General features: G+C 42.6%; 1 protein-coding gene across 1 annotated transcript in view; it reads right to left on the reverse strand.

Annotated features, from left to right (window-relative positions):
- arhgap35a (Rho GTPase activating protein 35a) overlaps window positions 1-22,903 on the reverse strand; it is a 62,947-nt gene that overhangs the window by 4,445 nt on the left and 35,599 nt on the right. Inside the window, exons 2-6 of the mRNA XM_085243474.1 lie at window positions 14,666-18,500; window positions 9,219-9,351; window positions 4,382-4,459; window positions 2,156-2,287; window positions 515-620 (exon numbers count right to left, since the gene is read on the reverse strand). Of these exons, the coding sequence (XP_085099600.1) occupies window positions 515-620; window positions 2,156-2,287; window positions 4,382-4,459; window positions 9,219-9,351; window positions 14,666-18,385 (4,169 nt within the window). The 5' untranslated portion in view covers window positions 18,386-18,500. The remainder of the gene's footprint in view (window positions 1-514; window positions 621-2,155; window positions 2,288-4,381; window positions 4,460-9,218; window positions 9,352-14,665; window positions 18,501-22,903) is intronic.

Genomic DNA, 22,903 nt, shown 5'->3' on the forward strand with positions numbered 1-22,903 from the left:
TTTTGAGTTTAGAATCTCACAGAATATAATTACGTTTTTTTCTTATGATGTGAAGTTCAAGAGTCTCTCAATTTACAACCATGTAGAGGTGAAACTGTCTCTTGATAAGATAAAGAAAGCCCAAACTGTAAAATAACCTTATTTTTTTAATAACTGATATGCCCCTTCTTTTTTATTTAATCATCCTGTCACCTTTAGAGGGGGTTAGGCCCTCAGGTCGATGGCCACTATTTTATATACACTTTTGAATTCAGGTTTCAGTTTTCCTGACACATGCTGATAACAGAATTATTCATTTATTACATAAATTAAAATGTAACATCCACTACCCTCCATTTCAAAATAGAGATAACGTGACCACGGCATTAATGACGATCATTTCTCAGACTGAGTAAAACCTCTGTTCATCAGTAAGCTCATCACACTGATATCACCCTTGGGTCACTTGACTGTCTGACCAGTGGTGTAGTCAGCACAGTCGCCAGAAGTCATCTGACCCCCACCGTTCACTCACTTGTTCAAGTGGCTGATGACATATTTGAAGACCTCATAATTCTCCTTAGGGAAGCGGCGCAGAACATCCTTCATCGTCTGGAAGCGCTGCTCCCTGTCGTTGATCTCTGAATGGTGGCAAAGAGAGACGGGAGGTTAGCAGGAGGGAGAAAAGTGGCTGAAAGACAAGATTAGAAGAATCTGAGGAGAAGATGTCAGGGGAGAGCGAGTGGAGAGTAAAGAAAGATTAGGAAGGGATGGGGAGAGCACAACTGAATAGCAGAGAGCTTGAAGAGCATGGGGAGGCAATTTCAGCTCTAAAAGCAGAGGTCTGTGCAGGACACATTGATTTAATCCTAATATAAAATTTTCTCCCTGACAAAATCAAAAATATTTGAACGGACTCCAGACTAGATTCATAAAAATAATATATAAAAAAACCAAAAAAAACCCCCCATTGGACAAGGACCGCACACACTGCAGCAGAAATACACCATGCATACACCCATTACAGTGTCCTGCAGCTTACAGCAACACACACACACACACTCGCACACTGACACACACTCAGGGTGTGTTAAGCCTGATGGCAGTGAGGAGTGAGTCAGACAAACTGACGTCACCGGCTAACACAGTCCATTGAGAGTGCGGGAGTTTGTGTGTGTGTGTGTGCGTGAGTGAGGCAGAGAGCAGCAGCGAGAAACAGCAGATGTTCTCCTGCACATCACAAACATGATTTACAGTCGCACAATCTGAGTTTGTATTCCCACAATGAGGTCAGTGCGGATCAAAAACAGATCTGGGACCGAACGACTTTACACAGTCACAGTTTCCTCCCGCTCTACATCCATCACGAGCGATCAAAACTTAACTCGAGTTCCTTACAGCTTATTTAAAGTAATGTCACCATGACAATATCCACCAAAAATCCACCCACCAGCTTTTCTCTCAGTCGCCTTTTTCTCCACCTCTCTGCTAACCCCAATTTGCTATTTTCCACAAATGACGCCTTTCTCATCTCCAACTCTACCATAATTTTTCTTCTTCTTTCACCCTCACTTCTTTTCCTCTATTGTGGTACAGACTGCAGGAGCTTTATCAGGTCTCTGTCACAGCTGAAAGGTCACGCTGGGGGCGTTAGAAAACAAACACACACACACTCAAAGACATGGGATGCAGAGCTCGGTGAGTGACAGCAGCCTCACGGCCCAGGGTTAAATCTCTCTGGCGTGATGCAAGACTAAGCTATGCTTTAAATCGCCATTCTGACAGATTACAGGACACAAAGAGAAAAAGCGAGGCTGTGGAGAGGGCAGGGGCACTCTCGTTTATCTAACATATTTTCTCATGACTTCATCCAGACCCTAGTGCTCCTGCATCCCTCATCACGCTGCGCAATCAGCCCCGTATCCTCCTTCTCAAAGCCTTAAATATTCTCCCCTCCATCCATTTCTCCTCCTCCCGTTTCCAGCCCTTTACCAAGTGACAAATCCAATTCTCCCCATGGGTGGATTTGGATTGCAGGAGTATTGCTTGTTAGGTTAAAGAAAAGTTACAATGAAGGGGAAAGGATTTCAGGCAAAATCCAATCCATCCTCGGGTTTTAGTGCAGAATTCCCCACACATGCCTCAACCTCACCGTCCCCACAGCCCCAGGACTTACTGAAGGCCTCCACCAGCTCTGTCTGCATGCTGTAGGGCACCAGAGGGTCAGGTAGCTCAGAGAAGAAGGCCTTCATGGCACCTGCCACTGTGTTGATGGTGAAGTCTTTCTCCACCAGATCGAGGCTGTGGTCTAAGGGGAAAAAAAATGAAAGGGAAATTCGACATTTTAAATGCAAGACAGATGTATGCCAAATATATACATCCCAACTGTGCATGCATAGAATGTATAAGAAAAAATAACTCTTCTAATTTCATCTAGTCATCACGCCGGTATCATGAGATCAATGCTTTATCCCTGGACCACACAAGTAAAAGAAGGCAATTTAATACATTTGAGGACAGTGAACAAAATGGTACCACGTAGGGATGCATACATATTTATTGTTTTCCTCATTATTTAGTCCCCCTCTGCTGCAGGGAAAGAGAGTAATCTCTATTATGAAAAATAGCTGAACTGTCTTTCGGCTCTTTGTGCCGTCTTTGAAGATATAGCCTAGCCAGTGCAAAATTCATTCACCGAACTGATGCCACTGTTGTGTGATTATCAGTGTTATCCTTTTGGCCAATCAGTCAATACGTTTGATCAATACTTCTTTGCATCCATGGAACCGATTAACTTTTCATTCTGTGCTACTATTTTTTTCTTTGCTCATTGTACTCACCTTTGAATATAAAACTACACAAATTCAATACAGCAGCATATGACATAATGCAATCTTGAATGGCAGCTTATTCTTTTTTTTTTTGGGCTGCTCCTTTTAGGGGTCCATCTTCGTCTCACCCAATCGCTAGCATCCCCTTCTGTCACACCAATCCTCTTCATATCACGATATCACTACATTCATAAACCTTCTCTGTGGTATTTCTATTTTCTTCCTGCCTGGCAGCTCCATCTTTAACATCCTTTGTCCAATATATTCACCATCCCTCCTCTGCACTTGTCTAAACCAGGTCATTCTTGCTGAGATGATTCTCTGATGTACTCATTACTAATCTTGTCCTTCCTCGTCACTCCCAGTGAAAATCTTAGCCTGTTTAACCCAGCCACCTGCAGTTCCACCTCCTGTCCAAACCATAGATCATAGCAGGTTTCAGTATCATCTTGTAAACCTTACCCAATATTTCAAACTTTCCGAGATCTATTCCCATTAACAGCAGTGCCTTGTAGAAATAATGGGAGATGATATAAATAATTTTTGTTTAATATGATGATGCACTTCAATTTGCTAGGTCTTCATAATGCCAATTTTCCTAGATGCTTCCAGTGTCACACATCTTAGAGACAAGGCTGGCCAAACAGACTTCTCACTTCATAGTTTACTTGATATAAATATCAAAGTAAACTATATCAAATAGCATCTCTGTTGATGTACCACAAATCATTTTAGTTAATAAACATAGTTAAATAGAACAATCAACGACAGATAATTGTAAAGTTAATTTGAGCAAAGAAAGAAACCAATAGAGCACCACTCTCCCAGAGAGCGTGTGTGTGGGAGACTTAATTAAAAAAGCCATTTTCTGATAACTTGTTACTTTACAAAGGTAGTATGTGCAGAAAAAAAGAGGCAAAACAGACAAGTCTCACAGCTTCAGTTTAACAAGTTCTTGAAAGTCTGATTTGAGCTCCCACTTTTAGAGTTTCCAAGCATAGAGCTTCTGATGCTGCTTCACCTGTGATGAGTTATCTGAATCTTCGTGGAAGTGACGAAGTGCCATCTTCAGCACTGCTATGAGACACCTGCGCTGTAGCTTCACCTGTAATTGTCTTGTCCCATCAGCCTGAGGCTCAGAATGATTCAACACTGGGTTTCAACTCTGATTACCAGAGTAGGATTTAACCTCAACCAGCCGTGGATGCATGAATACACACACACACGAGCCATCTTTCTGCGCCATCTATCTCGGCAGCTGCAAGCTTCATTAACCAAACCAATCTGCAGGCAATTAACTGCCCACACCAGACAGCCACATGCATGGAGACACACATCGAGGGCTCTTGTACCAAGTGAAGCTGCAAGCGCGCAGAGAAGCAGGTAGACGATGGAGGAGGAAGTAATCTAAGAGGAAGTGAAGGCCAATTCCCTCAGAAGAATTAATGCTCCAAGGTTAATTAAGGTGATACAAGATTGTAACAGATAGAAGCAGACAGACACCTGTAGGTGTGCATCTGAGGCATATGTGCACATGTACGTGTGAGTACAGTAGGCACAAAGTAACACACCTTGCTCAAATTGCCGCTGCATGCTCTCCATATCTGCCTTGTTCCCACAGACCCTGTAGATGCCCTCTGTGTTCAGGCCTGGTGGAAAGAGAAAGAAAGAGAGAAATGGTATTAGCTCACAGTTATTTTCATATGTTTAATTTGCAACAAGTGTCAACTATACGTGGGAGCTGCTGAAATAACATAGAATTGTGTGAGAAAAAGTACAGCTACTGAAGGCTGTGCTTTTTGCCTATGTCCCCTTCAATCTAAACACACTATTAGCACAATTTATTAAACCCATAAAGCACTCCTGCAGGTCTGCTAATAGCCCATTGGTCCATTGTGAGAAATTCAGGCCATCTTAGTGCCACAATGCTATAAAATAACATGAGAAATTGTAATTTGTTTTTCACAAGCTTTTTCTCTCCAAGTTAAAGTCAATTTGCAGCCTAAACTCAACCACAATAATATGTACTTTATAAGAAAAGCAATGAAATCAAGCTAAAATTCCAAGTCATGATTTGACATTCTGAACAGACTGATAAAGAATTGTAGCAAATATGAATCCCTCAAACATGAGATCTCAAACCACGAACACAAGACAAAAGAGTAGCAATGAGTGCTACTTTTCCTACAAGCCTTACTGCTCCTATTGCTTACTGTTTAAATTTGTGTTTTTCCAGACTTTTAATGGCTCACAGCAGGTGCGCACTAATGCAACATGATTGAGGTAGCCAATTAAATGCTTATTATGTCAGGCTGTTGGATTTTATAATCTGTTTACTGCAATAATCTATTCTAATATAACCTACTATAATTTTTGACAAATGCACTGATTTTTCATACCAACTACGGCAAACACTTTCTTTACATATTAGAAAGTTTGCTAGTAGTCCAGAACACACACACCTAATGAACAAATTGGAAAAACTGCAAACAAGCCAAAGTGGGACAGAAAGACACATGGAGTGCCAGCATAAATGAAAGTGCACTTCATTTTGGTTAATTAATATATTTCCCCCCCCAAATCTACATCCTTAAAATCCTGTATTCGCTGACACATTGGTGGCAATCTAAGAAGACAAAGAACAATCCAGAGGGAGTAAAGGAGATGGGGAGTGGCAGAAAAAAAATGGGGCCTGAAAGGAACAGGCAGGGAGGAAATGAGAGAGCTCTCAGTCAAGGCATACAACATTGATCTCCTCCCCTCCTACCAATCAATTACCCACAAAAGCTTTTCGAGCCAGACACTAGGAAAACAGGGATGGGAGGACAGATACGGAGAGAGGGAGCAGTGTAGTAGTGGTGTGGTGAGGGAGAGATAGGTGCAAAATAGAAAAAGCACCCGAGGATGGGATGGCCACTGGGGGAGTGTGAGGATGCATAGTCAAGACTGATGAAAGAGAGAATGAGAAAAAATAAAGGGATTAAGATAAGGAGGGCTAACCAGAAGGATGGAAAACTCCAAAACACACTACTGAGGGAGGTTAGGGGACAATGAGAAGAAGCTAGTGGCTATAGAAGGTGGAAAAAAAAAAATTCCTTGTCCTCCTGATAAAATCACTCCGGGGGCACGGCAAAAATAAAAATTTCCCTATGACAAACAAGTTTTTTTCTGCCCCCTCAGACATTTTCTTATATACCTTTTTAAGGCTTTTCCAATTCATAAAACAGTTTATATTCAACAAATGAATTATTGTCAGCTTTGGTGCATATACCTTTAAGCACTGCACACACATTTTAAACCAGAACAAAAACCTAAACTACACTAATCTGTGGTGACTTGTTAGCTTCCAGGAGCAATCAAATGGTCAAAAATGCCTGTGGCCCTGCAATCACACAAACCAAGAGTGCGATAAATGTTCCCGCCGCGTTAGAGGCTGCGATTCTGCAGAGTGTTACTATCTGACACCACTCCAGCTGATCCCACATCAGCCCAGATCCCAGTCTCTCTCAGGGTTCAGCAGCCCAGAGGCTGATTTCATAGTTCACCATGGAGACGAGCGGTCGCTGGGTGCTGCCCTTTTCGTCGCTATGGAGGCTTGTACGGCCGGCAGATATGCCTGCACACGCTAAGACACATTCATCACCTCAGTACCCATGAGCAGAGCACACTGCGACTACCACGCTGAGAAAGCCGGAGCTGAGAAGAGATAACAGCAGTCGCTGTGGATTGATTTTATATAGCTGCTTTTCTACAAGCTCAGAATGCATGAAAATAACACAAAATACCACATCCACTCCTATTATTCTCAAGGACAAAGAGAGTGAGCAATGAAGCACGAATAAAAGAAGCAACAGAAGACTTTAGGATTGAAACTACAAGAAGAGAAAAAAAGTGTTTTATTCACAACCAGAAAAAAATATGATTATGAACATTTGTGGGGCTTTTTATGTATATATTAAGGACTGGAGGATTACCTTTCATATTTACACAGCTGCATATAAGCAGGGACAGGGTTTGAAGCGAGACTATAAAACAAAATATCGATCATCTCTTTCACTGAAGTTCTAGTTTTTGAGATATTGACTGTAGAGATATTTGGCTTATGTTGGAATATAATGGCACGAGAAGGGTGAAATAAGCCATCCAACCATCCCTCTACCTGAGCTGAAAGCTAACTGCAAGCGTAATTTGGCTGGTGGATATAGTTTGGTATAAAGTAGTTTAAGTAACTGGGTCATGACGTCAGGAAAGAGACACTTTCACAGAGTTTCTCAGATATATTTTTCTTTTTAAGCAGTGCAAGATGAGCTAAGGCAATTTCCATCATATTCAAGAGAAGGCATACATCTCTGCATCCAGTATCTCCAAACCTGGGTAACTCACACCAAATCGAATTTGATGGACAAATTGGTGGAAAAACATGTTTATTTGATTTCGGGCTGAACTCTTCCTTCAAGTTAGCGCTAAGTGTTTTTGTTCGAGGTAAAAGGAAAAGGGAAGGATATAGGTTAAAGCGGCAGGTCCAAGGTCAGCTTGACAACGTCACTCATTACCAGTTCGCACTGTAGTGACAAACATAGTGTCAGTGCTGTAAAGTAATTTCCTGAGAGTGTGATTATACCCAGAGATTACGGACGCAGATAGGATAAGTAAAGTCTGACTTTACAGCAGCTGCAATCAAAACTAAATAGCACACTGTAGCTCATTTCCCCTTCCAGTCCCAGAATTGTGCCCCATATATATATATATATATATATATATATATATATATATATATATATATATATATATATATACATATATATATATATATATACATACATATATATATACATATATATATACATACATATATATATACATACACACACACACGCTGTTGGTTAATAAGATGTGTGAAGTTATACTGCTTACACATGCCTATACTCATAGGTAAAACCCGAACAAGCCAAACACACAAAAGAAACTTCATAACCATGGTGTAACTAAAACACACCCAACCGCATGCAAACAAAAGGTGTGGGGGAAGGACCGAAAGCAATGAAAGAGGAAACACAGGATTTGAGAACAGTAGGGAAAAAATATGATGACTAGACAAGGGTGACAACAGGACAGGGAAAGAAAAAGAAATGTGTGCTAGGAAGAAGATGAAGGAAATCAAATGTGACAAGTGTAGGTACTCTGAGAGATGGAGGGAGGAGGAGGAGCGGATCAGGAGAAAGAAGTTGAGAAACAAGGACACAAAAAGAGACGAGGGGAAAGGAAACGGCGCATTAGGAGAAATACTACAAAGCAGCGAGTGAGGATAATAGGTGGAAAATACCTCCCGAGGAGCTTGGAATTCACTCTTGTGCGTACTTGAATGCATATGCAACCAGTTTTTCTACTTTAACCAGGTGCAACTGCTGTAGCCACTTCCAGTGAACATCTGAACAGGGCGAGGTGAAACCTATCATGACGCTTTGTTATCGAGAGCTTTGCCCCTACGCTCCTGCACAGAGGAAGGCGGATGTTTTGTAAGGCCGCAGTAATCCACAAATACTGAGTCTTTAATCAGGACAGAGATTACAGTGGAATGCACTGGCATGTCAGTAAGCTTGGCCAAATGCAACTCCCATTATGAAGTTAATGTGTGCACATTTTTTTTATTAACTGACGGCTTGAGTAGCTAAAATCCTTTTTATGGATCCAGCCGAGAAGAGGGAGAGGCGTGCGATGTCTTCACACGCGCACTGACCCCGCAAGACTTTGCTTCTGGTTTAATGTAACAGCTGGTAACAGAGTGAGAAGCAAGCTGGCAATCCTAGGGCAGTGGGGCAGCTGAGGAGCATGGCAACAGGGTAGCAAGGTTAGAGGAAGCTATCGGAGCGCGTGTGTCTGTGCTTGCAGAGAGGAGACAAGAGGCCAGGCAACAGTCTAAAGACCTGTCAGCGAAACACAGCTGCAAAATTCACATAACACAGAGCAGATGAGAATATTTCATACACGGCCATGTTTTCTTTGATGCTTTTACATGAACCACTTGCAACATGCCACATGAACCCTTTAATATTTATGTGAATGATTTCAAATTCAATTCATTTTCTTTTCCTTATAAAAAAGTGGGTTGTAGATGTTCTCCTGTATAGCCCACCTATAGGCTTAGGCACAATCATCAAATAAACCTGAGCAAAGAACAACAGAGACAAAGAAAATGCGTGAATGTAAATGTAAACCGACCAAGAAGAGAGGACGGATAAGGAAATATCCACCAGAAAAGAAACGATTCACACTAATGGAAGCAGCTGTAGTACATGCAGGGCCACAACAACAAAGTCATTTTATAAGAGTTATTAGCTAAACGACTGAAACACAAGAACCTGCGATGCATTGCACTGGATGCCATTAGGCGTCCGTACAGATCCTTACCCGTTGTTTCAATGAAATGGATGCACTTCTCGATGAAGACTGGGATTGGTCTCTCAGGAGTGACCACAGTGGATAGTGGCATGCCAAAGTAGCCAGGTTTTGAGATGGAATGCCTGGGTTTGGATCGTGGTTTCTAGGGAAAAAAAAAAAGAAAAAAAAAGATATATCAGAATGTTGGTAGCAAACAAAAGAAGAACATCAACATTTCCTGGTGGCACTGGTCTTGAGATGGCCATGACCTTATTTAAATGTGACTGTGTTGTTATGTTAGCAACTGTGAGACGAGACGTGTATGCACCTATCCCGCACATTCCTTAAAAGGTTAAACTTATATGGCTGCCTTAAGCCCTGATCTGTGCATATACCTGAGAGATATGCATCACTTATTTCATCACTTTATCTCTTCGTTCTTTTGTATGGCATTCTGTTTCTGTTTCTCTCTCTGCTACCGCACGCGCACTGCTGTTAACAGATAATCAAACTCCCTTATTCATTGTTTAAATACTTTCTTACTACCGTTATGGGAGTTGTGATACACTCTTGCAACATTTTTGCCTGCTACTCCGTATGGCTGAGGCGTCAGCAGTAATTGTGCTGTGCCTTAATGGTGTTCAGCAGGGATATTTGAAGGCCTCTGAGCCCTGGATCTCTAGTATGTCTGTCAGCCCCCTGAGGCTCTGGCCTGGAAGGCTGGGTGTCGAGCCAGAGATGCATGGTTGGCTGGACACACAGGCTGCTGGTGCAGTGCAGGCCTGACAGACACAAGAAAAGGAGCAGAGGAGTGCTCATTAGAGGGAAGAAGCACGGCGTGCCCTCTGCTCCAGATACTGGCCTCGCTGCACTCTGCCAAACATTTTCGATTGCACATATATTCACACTCACTCTCAGTGGTACTCGAGGGAACAAGTGGTGATAGATTCATTAAGACCGGGCAGATTAACAAAGGCTCACCTGGAGTTTTTTGCCATCGCCATGGCAAGATATTTTTCATTAGCCTTCTATGAATAAGGCCATTATTAGCACATAACTGTAGGCTAGAGTTATGTCTGTATGTGTCTTACTTTTAACTGTAGTTTCATTTTATCACATTCTTTTAAGAGCTTCAATTTTACATAGGCCAATGAGTTTCACTCTTCAGTCATTAGCGCACTCACTGTGATTTTCCCTTCTTAAATCTTATTAACTGCTAAAATATTAGGCGATGCTTAGTTAGCAAACAAATACATAAGAATATATTTTGCATCCAAGTATTTGCATTGGCCTCAAGACGCTCCTCTATGACAGCCTTTACAAAAAAGAACATTGTCAGCGCTTCGGTTGACAAAAAAAGTTCAAGTGAAAAAAATCCCTAAATGTCAAAAGATAAGAGTATAACAAAGTATTCCAAGAAGAGTCTGCACCTCCTTCAAGAATCCTGTTAAGGTCTGGACTTGCACTAAGTGATACATGTTAAATACCTGCAGATTCTCAGCCAGTCAGTTACAGCTTCCCAGTTATCGTTCCATCATAACCCCACATGAGCAGATTCCTAAGTCGAATTCCTTCACTTATCACTCCCCAGCTACCTCCTCCACTGCCTCTCTGACACTCCCTGGGACGTCCATGGGACCAGGGGTAGATTTGAACCCTGTATTCATGCGTTCACAAAACACTAACGTAAAGCTTCAATTGAATTTTAGGAACAGCAGAGAACTATTGTTGTTATAACTCGCTGCCAGTTTGGTTTCGAGCTCCATGTTGCAGCTCATAATTTATTTGTGTCCTGTCACACTGAGCGTGTTGTATATCTGTGCCCTATCTCAGTTTAGCAGACTGTCTCTATACGCCCACCCCCTCCTCCTGCATCCACTCTCCTCTCTTACTGTCTTCTCTCCCTGCAGTTTTGCCTTCTGGCCACTCCTTTCAGTTGCTGACTGAGACAGGATATGCTGCCAGCGCTGAGGAGACAAAACAGACCTCTACCACAAAATCAAAACACAACAGATCCTCAACAATAACACGCAGACACCACAGTGAGCATTTACACACACTGTAGGACACTGAAACACAAAGCCACTCAAAAGTTTTATCATAACTCTTATTCCTCTCATCTCCATTTTCTTTCCATGGCTGTTTCTGAGCCTTTTGTTTGACTGTCTCCCTGCCTTTTTTTTCCTGCATGAAGTCAGTAGACAAACTGGGTGAGTGAGGAATTTCAAACACTTTTCTTTCTGGCTGAGTAAGTTAGGGGGAGAAAAAAAAAGGTGCAGACGAAAGAGAGAGGAAACGTTTCCGGCCTCTCGCTGAGGGAGGGTGATCAGGACAAACACAGTTGGTCAGCGCCTGAGGTAAAGAGGGCTTTAAAATGGGCTAAGAGTGTAGCTTCCATTATTTGTTCCTAGACGTCATGATTCAGATTGGTAGACAGCGCCCTAAGGCTCTCTCCAAGAAAATGTTTACACTGCATAACGCCAAACGGTCACGTAAAAGACAACTGAAAAACAGGCTGAGTTAACCCCAACCAGCCAACAACAGGAATGGCTGGTTGTTTGCCAATGGAGAGGCACTGCCACAATACATCTCCCTGAAATGACCAAATAACTCAATAAAATGCCTTCCTGAAGGGATTTCAGGCTGCAGCAGACTGAAAATGGACACTTATCTTTCAGACAGCTGCTTAGAAAATAGGTGATGGAACTTGATCACTTTGTTACAACCACAATTAAGCCATAATGGCTTGTAATGTGGATATCCAGATCCCAAGACATGCCGTAGGGCACAAATCATGGGCACTGATATAACTAATGATGCTGACACTGGCCTACCTTCTGTTGGCTTTTTTTTTTCCTTTGGAAATGTGTGGGTTTAAAATGTGTCATGTAGTACTGGGCGGTATGACTGGAAATTTAAATCACAGGGTTTTTATGGATCCACTTTTGCTCTGCCCCTTTGCATAGAGAAGGTCAAAGCGTATGGTTGTGTAAAAATCACAGCTATTACATCTTGTGTACTTGCTAACATACAGTCACCGGCCACCTTGTTGGGTACATGCAAAACTGCTTTTTAATGCAAGCCAATCACGTGGGAATTTAATGCATTTAGGCATGTATACATCGTTAATATGATCTGCAGAAGTTTTAAGTGAAAATTTAAGTGACTCTGAATGTGGCATGGCTGCTGTCAGCATCAACGTTTAGAATTTGGGATGAACATGAAAGCATGCATCCATCCTGCCTTGTTCAGGTTTCTGGTGATGGAATAACATTGTGGAGGACATTTTCTTGGCACACTTTGGGGCTCTTTAAAGGCCACAGTTTACCTGAATACTGTTGCTGACCATGCGACCACAGCGTACCCATCTTCTGATGGCTGCTTCCAGCAGAATAACAGCATGCCACAAAGCTCACGGCATCTCAAACTGACTTCTTGAACATAAGAGTGAGCCCGCTGTACTCAAACAGCCTCCACAGTCACCTGATCTTGATCCAATAAAGCACTTTTGGGATTTGGTGGAACAGGAGATTCACATTATTGATGTGCAGGTGACAACTGTGCAGCGACTGTGTGATGCTGTCATGTTAATATAGCCCCAAAGCTCTGAGGAACTTTTGCAGCACCCTGTTGAATCCATGCCACAAAGAATTAAGACCGTTCTGAAGGCAAAAGGATCTAACTCAATACTAGCAAGTACATAATAAAGTGCCACTGAGTGTACTACTTGAACTAGTCTGCTCACAAATCCTGCTACCTTGTGTTTTAAAGGTTCTCACTTTTTTCCCCCCAGTGGGATGAATGGCAACAAGTGCTACAGAATGCGATCTTAGCAGTTGAATTATCCGGGAGGACAGCTTCTATTCAGGTACTTGGACATCACATCTGAGTGTGTGAAAACATTAATCATCCCCCTCCTGTTCCTCTCTGCTGACAGCCATGGTAATTATCACAGACACAGAAGCACAACATACACAGATGTAACTGCTGTTCAGTTGGCACTTCTATACCGCACCATGTGTGTGAATGAACAGCATACCAGGCTGATAAGCCGAACACTGTAAGGTCACTGCATGTGGGTGAGAGACAAGCACAGGAAGGAAAAGAAATGGGGAGACAGAAATCAAGTAAAGTAGGAGATACGTGTGTCCAAAAGACAAGAATATAATGGGGGGAGAGGAAAAAAGTGACAGGAATGTGAGAAGCAGTATGAATCAGCAAGAACAGGAGACCAAACTGAGAATATGAGAAAAGTAACGGAAGGAAGCAAATAAAGATAATCAGTCCAGTCTTAGTCAAAACTTCACTGCAGTACGACAGTAAAAGCAACAAAAACATTACACTACATATAGTGACTCTGCTGTTACATACAGACTTCACATACCGTAGATCAATCTAAAAAGGAAGGTTTTAATTTGAAACAAAGATTACTTTCCTTATATTCTTATTCTGTTTTTTTGCTTGTTAGTGCTATTAGCAGGGATGTTCGCACCTAGTTTTCTAAAAGTCTGCAGTGATTTAGTATCTGTTTTAATCTGTTTTAAGTGCCAGTATAGAAAGACGTTTAAGAACCTTGCAAAAGATCAATGTCTAACATTATTCCTCTAGGGAAACCTGAAGATACCAGATAGAGATGGACACAGACAGATGAAATAGCACAGTCTATACCACGGCTCTGTCCCTATTCATTAAGAGTTTCTGCTTTCTGGTATAGAGGTTTACTGACCAGAGTTTGCCTCCATTATCTCTGATGATCTGGGTAGTTTAGAGGGATCCCACAGAGCGGTCAGTGAAAAAATATTGCAGACATCCTTTTATACAAACCCCCTACAGTATATGTCATGTTATCAGTGGGCTAAGCTTCAGAGAAGACAGATCTTTCTCAACTCATTAGAAATTCCTTGAGTTTAGTTAGAAACACATTTAATCGCAACAGCAAACAGCTGTTCAATCTCAAACAAGAACTAATCATATTGGAGAGATTATGGACATTTTATGCGTCTATTTTCTACATGTATACAGATGAATTTATATAAACTATATGTAAACACACTTGTCTCTTTGAGGTATTTTTCATACAGATTTTCTATACATTATAATTATATGTGAGGCAAATATATTAAAAAGTAAACCTGGCATGTTTTGAATATTTAAAATTAACCATTACAAATGTTTTCTTCTTTTGCTTAAAAAATAATTTTACCTTACTTTAGCATTAGACACTTTAATCTGCCAAAACAATTAAAGGACGTGAGGAGGTTATTAAGAAAATTTTACAGTTTAAAATGCACTTGAGTAGGCGATTGGTTCAATAATAAATACTGAACATTTGGCAATAAAGCTTGGTAACTGTTGTGTTGGAAACTGCTAAACTAAGAAAAAGAAAGTGCTCTGAATTTATGAGTTAATTTACAGAATTTTTTAAACCAAAATGGCACTCATATTGAACTTAAGCAGATAGTTGCATGAACACTAACCTTAGTTCTGCGCAGGCTTTTGAGAATATTTCTCTTTTTAGGATCCTCACTATCCTCAGTGGAGTTGTCTTTCTTAAGTGCTTCGTCATCCTGGCTCGCCTTGAATGAACTCCCCATCTCATCATCGCTGCCGATAGAAAAGCTCGTCCTAAAATTGCTGAACTTCCCAAGCCGTTTGGATCTGTCTCTGTAAAGCTTAGGCTTTATGCCAATCGCAGACAATTTTCTTCTGCGCTCCAGTGAACTGCTATCAGCTTCACTGTCTGACCCATTCCCCCCAGCACTCCCATTTGAATGACCCTTGTTGGCATTGCGGATGGTGATAATCTTGCCCTGTGTGCTGTCATGTGGGACAGAGTAAATATTTTCCTCTTCTGTGTGTCTAGGTTTGCTCACAGCATCCATTGGCTCAGCATAGTCTGAGGGGTCATAGCCACCATCACTACCTCGGGCCCAGGTGACAGCTTGGGGCAAAGAGCGGCGGTTGGTGCCTCCCTGTTGGTCCATGTAAGGGCCAAGATTAACCTTAAGGACTGGCTTGGGCTTCACTTGTGGAGGAACTTTGTTGTTCACCTTGCTCTCAAAAGTGCTAAGCTCGGAAATGAAAGAGAAGGGATCATCTGAATCCATTTCTGACAGCTTGAAGCTTCCCAGTTGGGAGCTGAGAGTATCCTCCCTCAGGGTAGGGTAAGGAGGTGATGGATCAATATCATCTTCTGAGTCCAAAAGTGTAACCGGGCTGGGAGAGCCACCACGAGGGCTGACGCTCTCATTGGTGCATGCCTCTGCTACATTGTCATACATGTGTGTGGCCTCAACAATGGTGCGCTTCTCCATCGCCTCTTTTAAGAAAGGCTGGAAGAGATCTATCTTATGAAGACCACCTACTACGCCACCATGTCCACATATTACCGTGTTAAATCTTGCCTCTATTTCATGAGCCAATTCTTCCCCCTGAATAACTTGTTCCTTAGCAGAGTCTGAATCTGACAGCTCCATCTGGCTCTCCCCTACTGCTAATAACTGGATTGGGATGATGTCTTGTACCTCACACAGAAAAGCACATAATGTCTCCAAAGAGGCCTTGCGGCGAGTAGAGTAAACAGCAATGTAGCCATGGACGAGCCCAGCCTTGCGAAGGGCTAATGAGGAATGGAAGGAGAGCAATGACAGCTCGATATTCTGCTTCTGACCTCCTATACTAAGATCCAGCAGAACAGAGGTGCCACCACCGAGGCTCAAGGAAGGACGACAATGCTGGGGCAAAAGGAAGGGAGCAAGGAGTTGGTCTAGGTCGTAGGTGTCTCCGCACATCAGGCACATGACTATCCTCAGGTCTGCCTCGAGCATTGACTGGGACTGAGAGTCTCTGGAGGATGGAGGAGGTAGTGGAGGGGAGCTGCTCCCTATGTTTCTACGTATTTCTAAGAGTCCTTTCAACATCTGAGTGATCTGCTTCTCGCTGACATTGCGGCCATAACCCATGCCTGGAGAGGCAGGGTCTAGGTAAGAACTCTGTAGCTTTGCAGCTACCTGCTGCCCTTGTTGTATGAGAGTTTGAGCTGTCTCCCCTCCAATATCCCCTATGGACCCCACCCCCCTCTTGGTGACCAGAAGGAGGGACAGTGGCAGTTGAGATAAGCTGTTTTCCCTTTCCCTTCTGCTAATAGTCGACTCTCTAAGCTTCTCTATACTCTCAACAACATAGGAGAGAGATTCCTTTGAATTGTACAAACATAGGCAGCCATGCGGTGTAAAGGTTGGTGTGTAGAAGGAATTAACTGGGAGACGTACATTGCCCTCTATGGGACGGAGGGTCAGCTCATACAGTTTTCCATCTAACACGTACCGGTCGTCACTGGTGCACAAGGCTCTTATCTCATTGGCCATCTCTCTGGCTAGCCCATCTTTTCCTAGAATGACAAGATTTATCCGTTCAGCTCTCCCCCCTTCCAGTCTCGCACAGTCTGATGAAGGGTACCGAGTTGGGAATCTGGAGGCCAGTATCTGCTCTATCTTAGTATCCACACAGTGCGGATTGTTGGGACAGGATTCCTTTGTGGGGTGATAGATAAAGTGGATATGTTTCAGTACAAGAGCATCCCTTTCTGCCTGCAGCTTCTGAAGGGCCTTAAATCTTTGCTCCTCCCCCAGCACTTCTCGAATGGCTCCCATTTTCTCTGTACTCGGTTTTGCATCCAACTCTAACTCATAAAAGAGCTCAGAATATTCAAGGAGCAATTCTTGAAAGTCTTCTTTGGCCCGGTCGATGATTTCTTTCTGGTGTTTATTGTAGATATCCAGATATTCAGCTTCATCCAGCCACTGGTAGAACTCTTCATTCATGATGAAGCTTCTGGCCTCCTCCCATGGCTTCCCTGGTGTGATAAAAGGAGAGACACTTAACTTCTCCTTGAACTCCCATCTCATTTCAGCCCGTTTCCGCTCATTCCTTAGCTGCACCAGATGGGACTCATAAATGGCTTCCGCTGCTGGTGTCTCCAGTAGGTCTTGTGGGATGCGATCATCTTCCATGTTATCAATGTGTGTTGTGGTCTCCCAAGGTGTATCATCTAGCACAACAAACCACTGACAGAAATCTCTTTTAGTCTCCAGGACTTTCTGAACTCCAGACCAGCTCAAGTGGTCTATCTCATCCAACTGTGGTAAGAGTGTAGACAGTGCCTGTGGCAGAGTACTTAGATAGAGCTTCCTAAGTTTCTCTATGTGTTCTTGTTTAAGTCTATGCACATGCTGCTGGAAGAGCTTCTTGGCTTTAGCAGTGCCCTCAAGAAAAACATAGTCCTTGTACTCGGGGGCAGTCTGCATGCGCCGACTGACAACAGGCCAGGTCTCATTGTAGTTCTTTACAATTCGGTTGACCAGCCACTCATAGCGGTCTTTGGCTGAGGCAATCTGTTGACTCTGCTGTTTCAGTGCCTCAAAGTAGGGGATAATCTTGGGCTTTCCCCTACTCTTGTCTATTAATTGAATCAGTGTAAAAAAGGCTAGGTCAACATTGACATTGGAACGTGCTGAGGTTTCTACCACCTGTAGATTCTTCTTAGTTAGGGCAAAAGTGTGTGAGTCTTTAATATACCGCTCAACACCTTCATCACATTTGGTAAGGACCAGAACCACAGGCTTTTTTGTTTTTGCTAGCTGGTTATATAGGTTGGTAACAAACTTCATCTGATCCTCAAAGCTACGGTTCATACCCCTGCTAACATCTACAGAGAGTAAGAAGCCATCCACCATAAGCTTGCCTTCCGGCATCTGTTTCTGCTCAAAGTCTTGCTCCAGCCCCAGCTGATCTGTGCAAAAGTACATCAGCTTTTCAGCTGAAGCCAGCTTGGTGGAAGCTGCCCTCTTGATGTAAGGCTGCAGTGCCGTGCTTCGGTGTGGCTGAAACGTCTGATCATCAATGAACTCAGTCTGCTCCACCACATTTATACGGCATTCTGACCCCTCCTCCATTGTCCTTACAGCCTCTCCCCAGTATAGGAAGTGGTCATTGTTCACTACACGCCCTCCAAAGTCACTGGTACTGAGAACAGAGGTGTGATCTAGGTAGAAGTCATCTGCACTTGGCCGGACAAAGCGGTTACACAGGCAGGACTTGCCCACACCGCATTGCCCTTTCTCCTTCTCTGTGCCGGACAGCCCAAGCACAACCAGGTTGTAGGTGGGTGGCCGCGGATCTTGCTTTTTGGCCATCATCGTTGCTGGCAGAGGCTCATCCTGCCATGCTGGCCGTGAGCTCTAGAGAGAGGAGCAGGCTGCCAAGGAAGCAGGGTTTCCATGCAAGAGAAGCTCACTGGTCTGAGGCTTGGTCCTGCATGATAGAAAGAGAGAGACAAAAGTGAGATTTAATCTAGAGATATACAAAAAAAAAAAATTCCACTATTCTAATGATAACCTTTAGCTACTGTGCCTCGCATCTAAATTCCTACTATGTGCCTGTGTTCTGTTAACAATTGTTAATCTCTGATCCTATTCCTCCACTGAATATTTCCTGAAAAGATTGAGGTCAGTGGTAAAGCTGTTGGAATGCTGCATATTACTTAACCCAGCTGTAACTCAGTTAAAGGCAATTTTTTCCCAGTTTAACTCATTTAATTTTAATGCTGCCAGAACTGCAGTGCTAACAGTGGTGCCTTCCACATTTCATTCTCATGTTCATTGCAACGCAATGTGTGTTTTGGCTTATTATCTGGCTTCTAACAGTCTGGTTGGTTTGCCTCACTCGCAGCAACATTGGAGGAAAGTAATGTAGCTCTTTCACTACTGCAGCAAACAGACAAACGACTGTGCACGCAAACATATGCACACAAGTAGCACGACACTCTTGTAGAAAAAGGCACACCAAGCTCTCGGCACCCTAAATGAAAGACACACACAGGAAGATGAAAGAAGATAAGTGTTCCAGAGCTAAAGTTACTAATTGGCCAACTAGGGAAAGCCATCTGCATTTTAAAAGGCTGCATTGCCTGTTGGCTGACTTGTTTCCATCAAAAACATGTTTTCCTATGTTTATAACCAAACAGATAAGAGTTGGCTCCTGTACCATCATTAATGTCATGCATATTTACCTAAATCAGAAGCAAGAAATGGCTGCATTGCAAGTAAGAAAAAGGCAAAAACACATAAGACCATATAGAGATGCTTAGTTGCTCATCTCAGTATTATTTATTCGACTGGTAGATTAGGTCTAAAAATAAGTTAAGAAAAGGGAAAGGATGAGGCATGAAAGGGTGTTACAACACAATTTGTATGGAATGAAAATCTTGTTAAGCTCTCAGACAGATAGCATGCACTGCATTTCAAAATGATGGAGACCACCCCCTCCATGTCATAACTGAGTCATTTATGTAGTAAAAACAGACATTAAAACCACTATTAATCACGAACAGCTCTTTTGACAGAGAACACAAAAGCAGCCAAAGCCTTCATTATTTTTGAATCGAGTTTGTCAGGCAACACAGATCTGCGGATTCCCTAAAATGAACCTCACTGTCCAACTCTGATTCACCAGAGATACGAACAATGACAAGAAAAAATGGTAAGAAACTTGTGTGTGTTAGAAAATAGTGTAGACTTTAAAAAAAGCTACACCTAACCTGCTATGTAATGACTACTACATCTTTTATATACTGCATTTCTGAGTTTCATTTGAAAGGGAGTGCCACTAATAAAAGTTCCCAGCTGAAGCCTAGTGTTTTGCTAAAAGTAAATTCCACTCAGGCTGTGGATTAAAATTACAGAGACAAGAGTGCCCCTGTGCTTAACCAGGTGTATAACCCAGCACCAGCAGGAAAGGGAATCCATATCAAATAGAATACCTCGTGTTTTGATATTTATAGAGGAAACATGCATGAAAAATGCATCAAAGCTCACAGAGGTGGACCAAATCCCTATAATAACAACATGCATTGTACACTGTGTACAGCCTGACTTGATGGTCGATAGGATCAAATACGAATATGACCTAGGAATTGTGATTAATTCATCTCCTTCTCTCGCTGGGCATGTGTGTGTCTACTTGCTTGATAGTATATGAATGTACACACACCACTTTAACTGGATGGAAAGGACTGCACTGTGGTATTTATCGAGGTATCTGTGGGTTAATAACAAACCTGTTCACTGACCTAATTATGTTCGCATTACACAGATGACCTCAGCAGATCCCTCAACTGCATTCACCAGAAAGAAAAGAGACCTGCTGCCCCTGGACATGGTCCACTGACTTAATTGAACATCTATTCAGCATAATAATAATAATCATTTCTTAATATACAGTGTCTACATGATCCTTTGCTGTGCTGTATACAGACATCCTTCACAGACATGAAATTAAAAAGCTGCATGGTACTCAAGACCATCAATAAATACAATACATACTACAATACATATTTGTAGCTGCCATATTATTAGTGGATCCCTCATAGGTGGTAACCTTTAATTTTACAGCTACTGCTAGTCTGTACAGCAATGTCACTTATTATAAATTGCATATACTGCATTTCTTTTTATTCCCCCAGAGTAAACCAAAAGGGATTTCTGGTAGGTCTGCGGGCTCTATTTTTGCATTGCTAGCTTGTAAAACTTATCTCTGTAGCGTAAACTGTTGTGACATGCTTGAAGTAGCTGTCTACTGCATGAGCTGAGAGGGGGTATTACCTTTACAGATAAGTAAGGAAACCCTAGTGAAGAACCACATTAGCATGAATGTTTCATCTGAGCTTGCACATGCGTGCACATAAAGATGACCCAGAATGTATTCTATGTAATCAAGATCCTGGTGATGATCACTTCATGTGTGAAATAGGTCATGTTTGCGACCAGCAGTGAGGGTCTGGATTAAGTGCAGTCAAGCACTCCAAAATTCTATATGGACTTGGCGGCTGGCCAGGCTCAGCACTCTTACAGATGCCCTGCTAGCATCTGCTCTGCTGACCCTACCTATCTTTTTCTAATTATGTTCCCGTGTGTGCAAGGTGTACATGGACCTCCAAGTTCATATAGATTTTGTGACAGTCAGCCCACATATTCACTAGAGCAGAGTGCAAGTTAATGTGTGTGCATGCACGCGTGTGTGTGTATGACAAGGGGATAGGCTTAAAAAGAAAAAAGTAGCAACAAAAAAAAAGTGTTGATGTTATTTTGCTGGTCTGTTGTGAGGATGCAATAGTTTCCAACACAGTGAATAATAGAGAAAAATGAAATGTCTCGCTGAGTGACGGCTGCACCAAAGTCACTGACAGAAACAGAATTTATATTAAACTGCAACTGCACAATTCAGCTTGTTTCTACAGCACGTCTGCTGGCAGCCTAAGTGCAGCATTTCACACAATAGATCTAGTCATTAGGGGAATACATTTCCTCTTTCCCATAAAGACACCACTGCTTGTGCTTAGCTAGTCTCAGTGCAGCAGTCCAGGTGCAGAATAGTCAGGCAGACAGTTTCCTAGTTCACCCCGAGGCCTGGTGTCTGCTGCGCATGTCCAGCCGCATACCACCATCTCGAGGCCCTGGGCTGGTTTAAGGCCTGCGTTGTATCTGCCTTCGACCCTGAAACGTGACAGTAGGCAGAATGACAGGAGATGGAAAGGAGGGCAAGGCACTGTAGGGAGGCAAAGGAGGGTGTGAAGTTTGTACCCCCATCCTCTCCATGTGCACTAACGAGAATGGGTACAAGAGGAAGGAGAGAGAGAGGTCAGCAACCTGGGTCATGTGAGTTGGAGATTGGAATTCCCTGAGGGAGGGCGTGGTGAGGCGCAGAGGATACAAGGGTCAAAGTCTGACCCATCCCATCACTCACCCCCCTGTGTAATCGCAAATAGCATTATAAGCATGGTCTACCCAAATACCACATCTCCATTTGCCTGATTATTTCATTCCCTCCTTTTAAACTGTTTAAAAGCAGGAAAGATACAGCAATCTTGCCTTGACTGAACCAGCCCTTTAGGACACTCGCTCTCCCTCAAGGACAAAGTAGAGGCAGATATGATGTGTCTGTGAGGTACTGGAGTTCAGCCTTAAGGTAATGCTGGGGCGTCAGGGCATGAAGTTCAGAATAACACGCAGAGGTGTGGACTCGAGTCACATGACTTGGACTCGAGTCAGACTCGAGTCATTAATTTTATGACTTTAGACTTGACTTGAAAAAATGTTCTAAGACTTGTGACTTGACTTGGACTTTTACACCAATGACTTGGGACTTGAATTGGACTTGAACCGGTTTACTTGAAAAGACTTGATATTTTACCCCAAATATAAAATTTAACATGCATATTATATAGAGATTGAAAATGTGACGTCATTCACGGGTAGAACCGCAAAGGATTCTGGGAACTCGTGGCAAGCGGTACTAGCGCACGCAGGCTTTCAATTGAAATCAGTTATACAGCGATAAAAAGAAACACAAAAATGTCAAGAAGCCGTTGTATTATTAACTGCAATAGCTGGTCGCATGACAGCCACGGGAAGCCGACGGGTAAAGAGATCGGTTGTTATCGGATTACGTCGTTGAAGAGAAATTGTTCGAGCCATGTTTCCGAAGTAACAAAGACGCGACGGATGGCCTGGATTGCAGCCATTCAAAGATCAAATATAACGTCCCAGAACACTCCAGCTCACAGGTTAGTCTGCTCCAAGCATTTACACGAAGGTCAGTGTTTTTTAGTACTTAATACGTCATTTTTCTTAACATAATTGGTGATATAGGTTACAAGC

This window comes from Mchenga conophoros, linkage group LG14 (assembly GCF_057382185.1).
Source record: "Mchenga conophoros isolate Kocher_MC1m ecotype Shallow Benthic linkage group LG14, M_conophoros_male_GT1.1, whole genome shotgun sequence".
Classification (NCBI taxonomy): Eukaryota; Metazoa; Chordata; class Actinopteri; order Cichliformes; family Cichlidae; genus Mchenga; species Mchenga conophoros.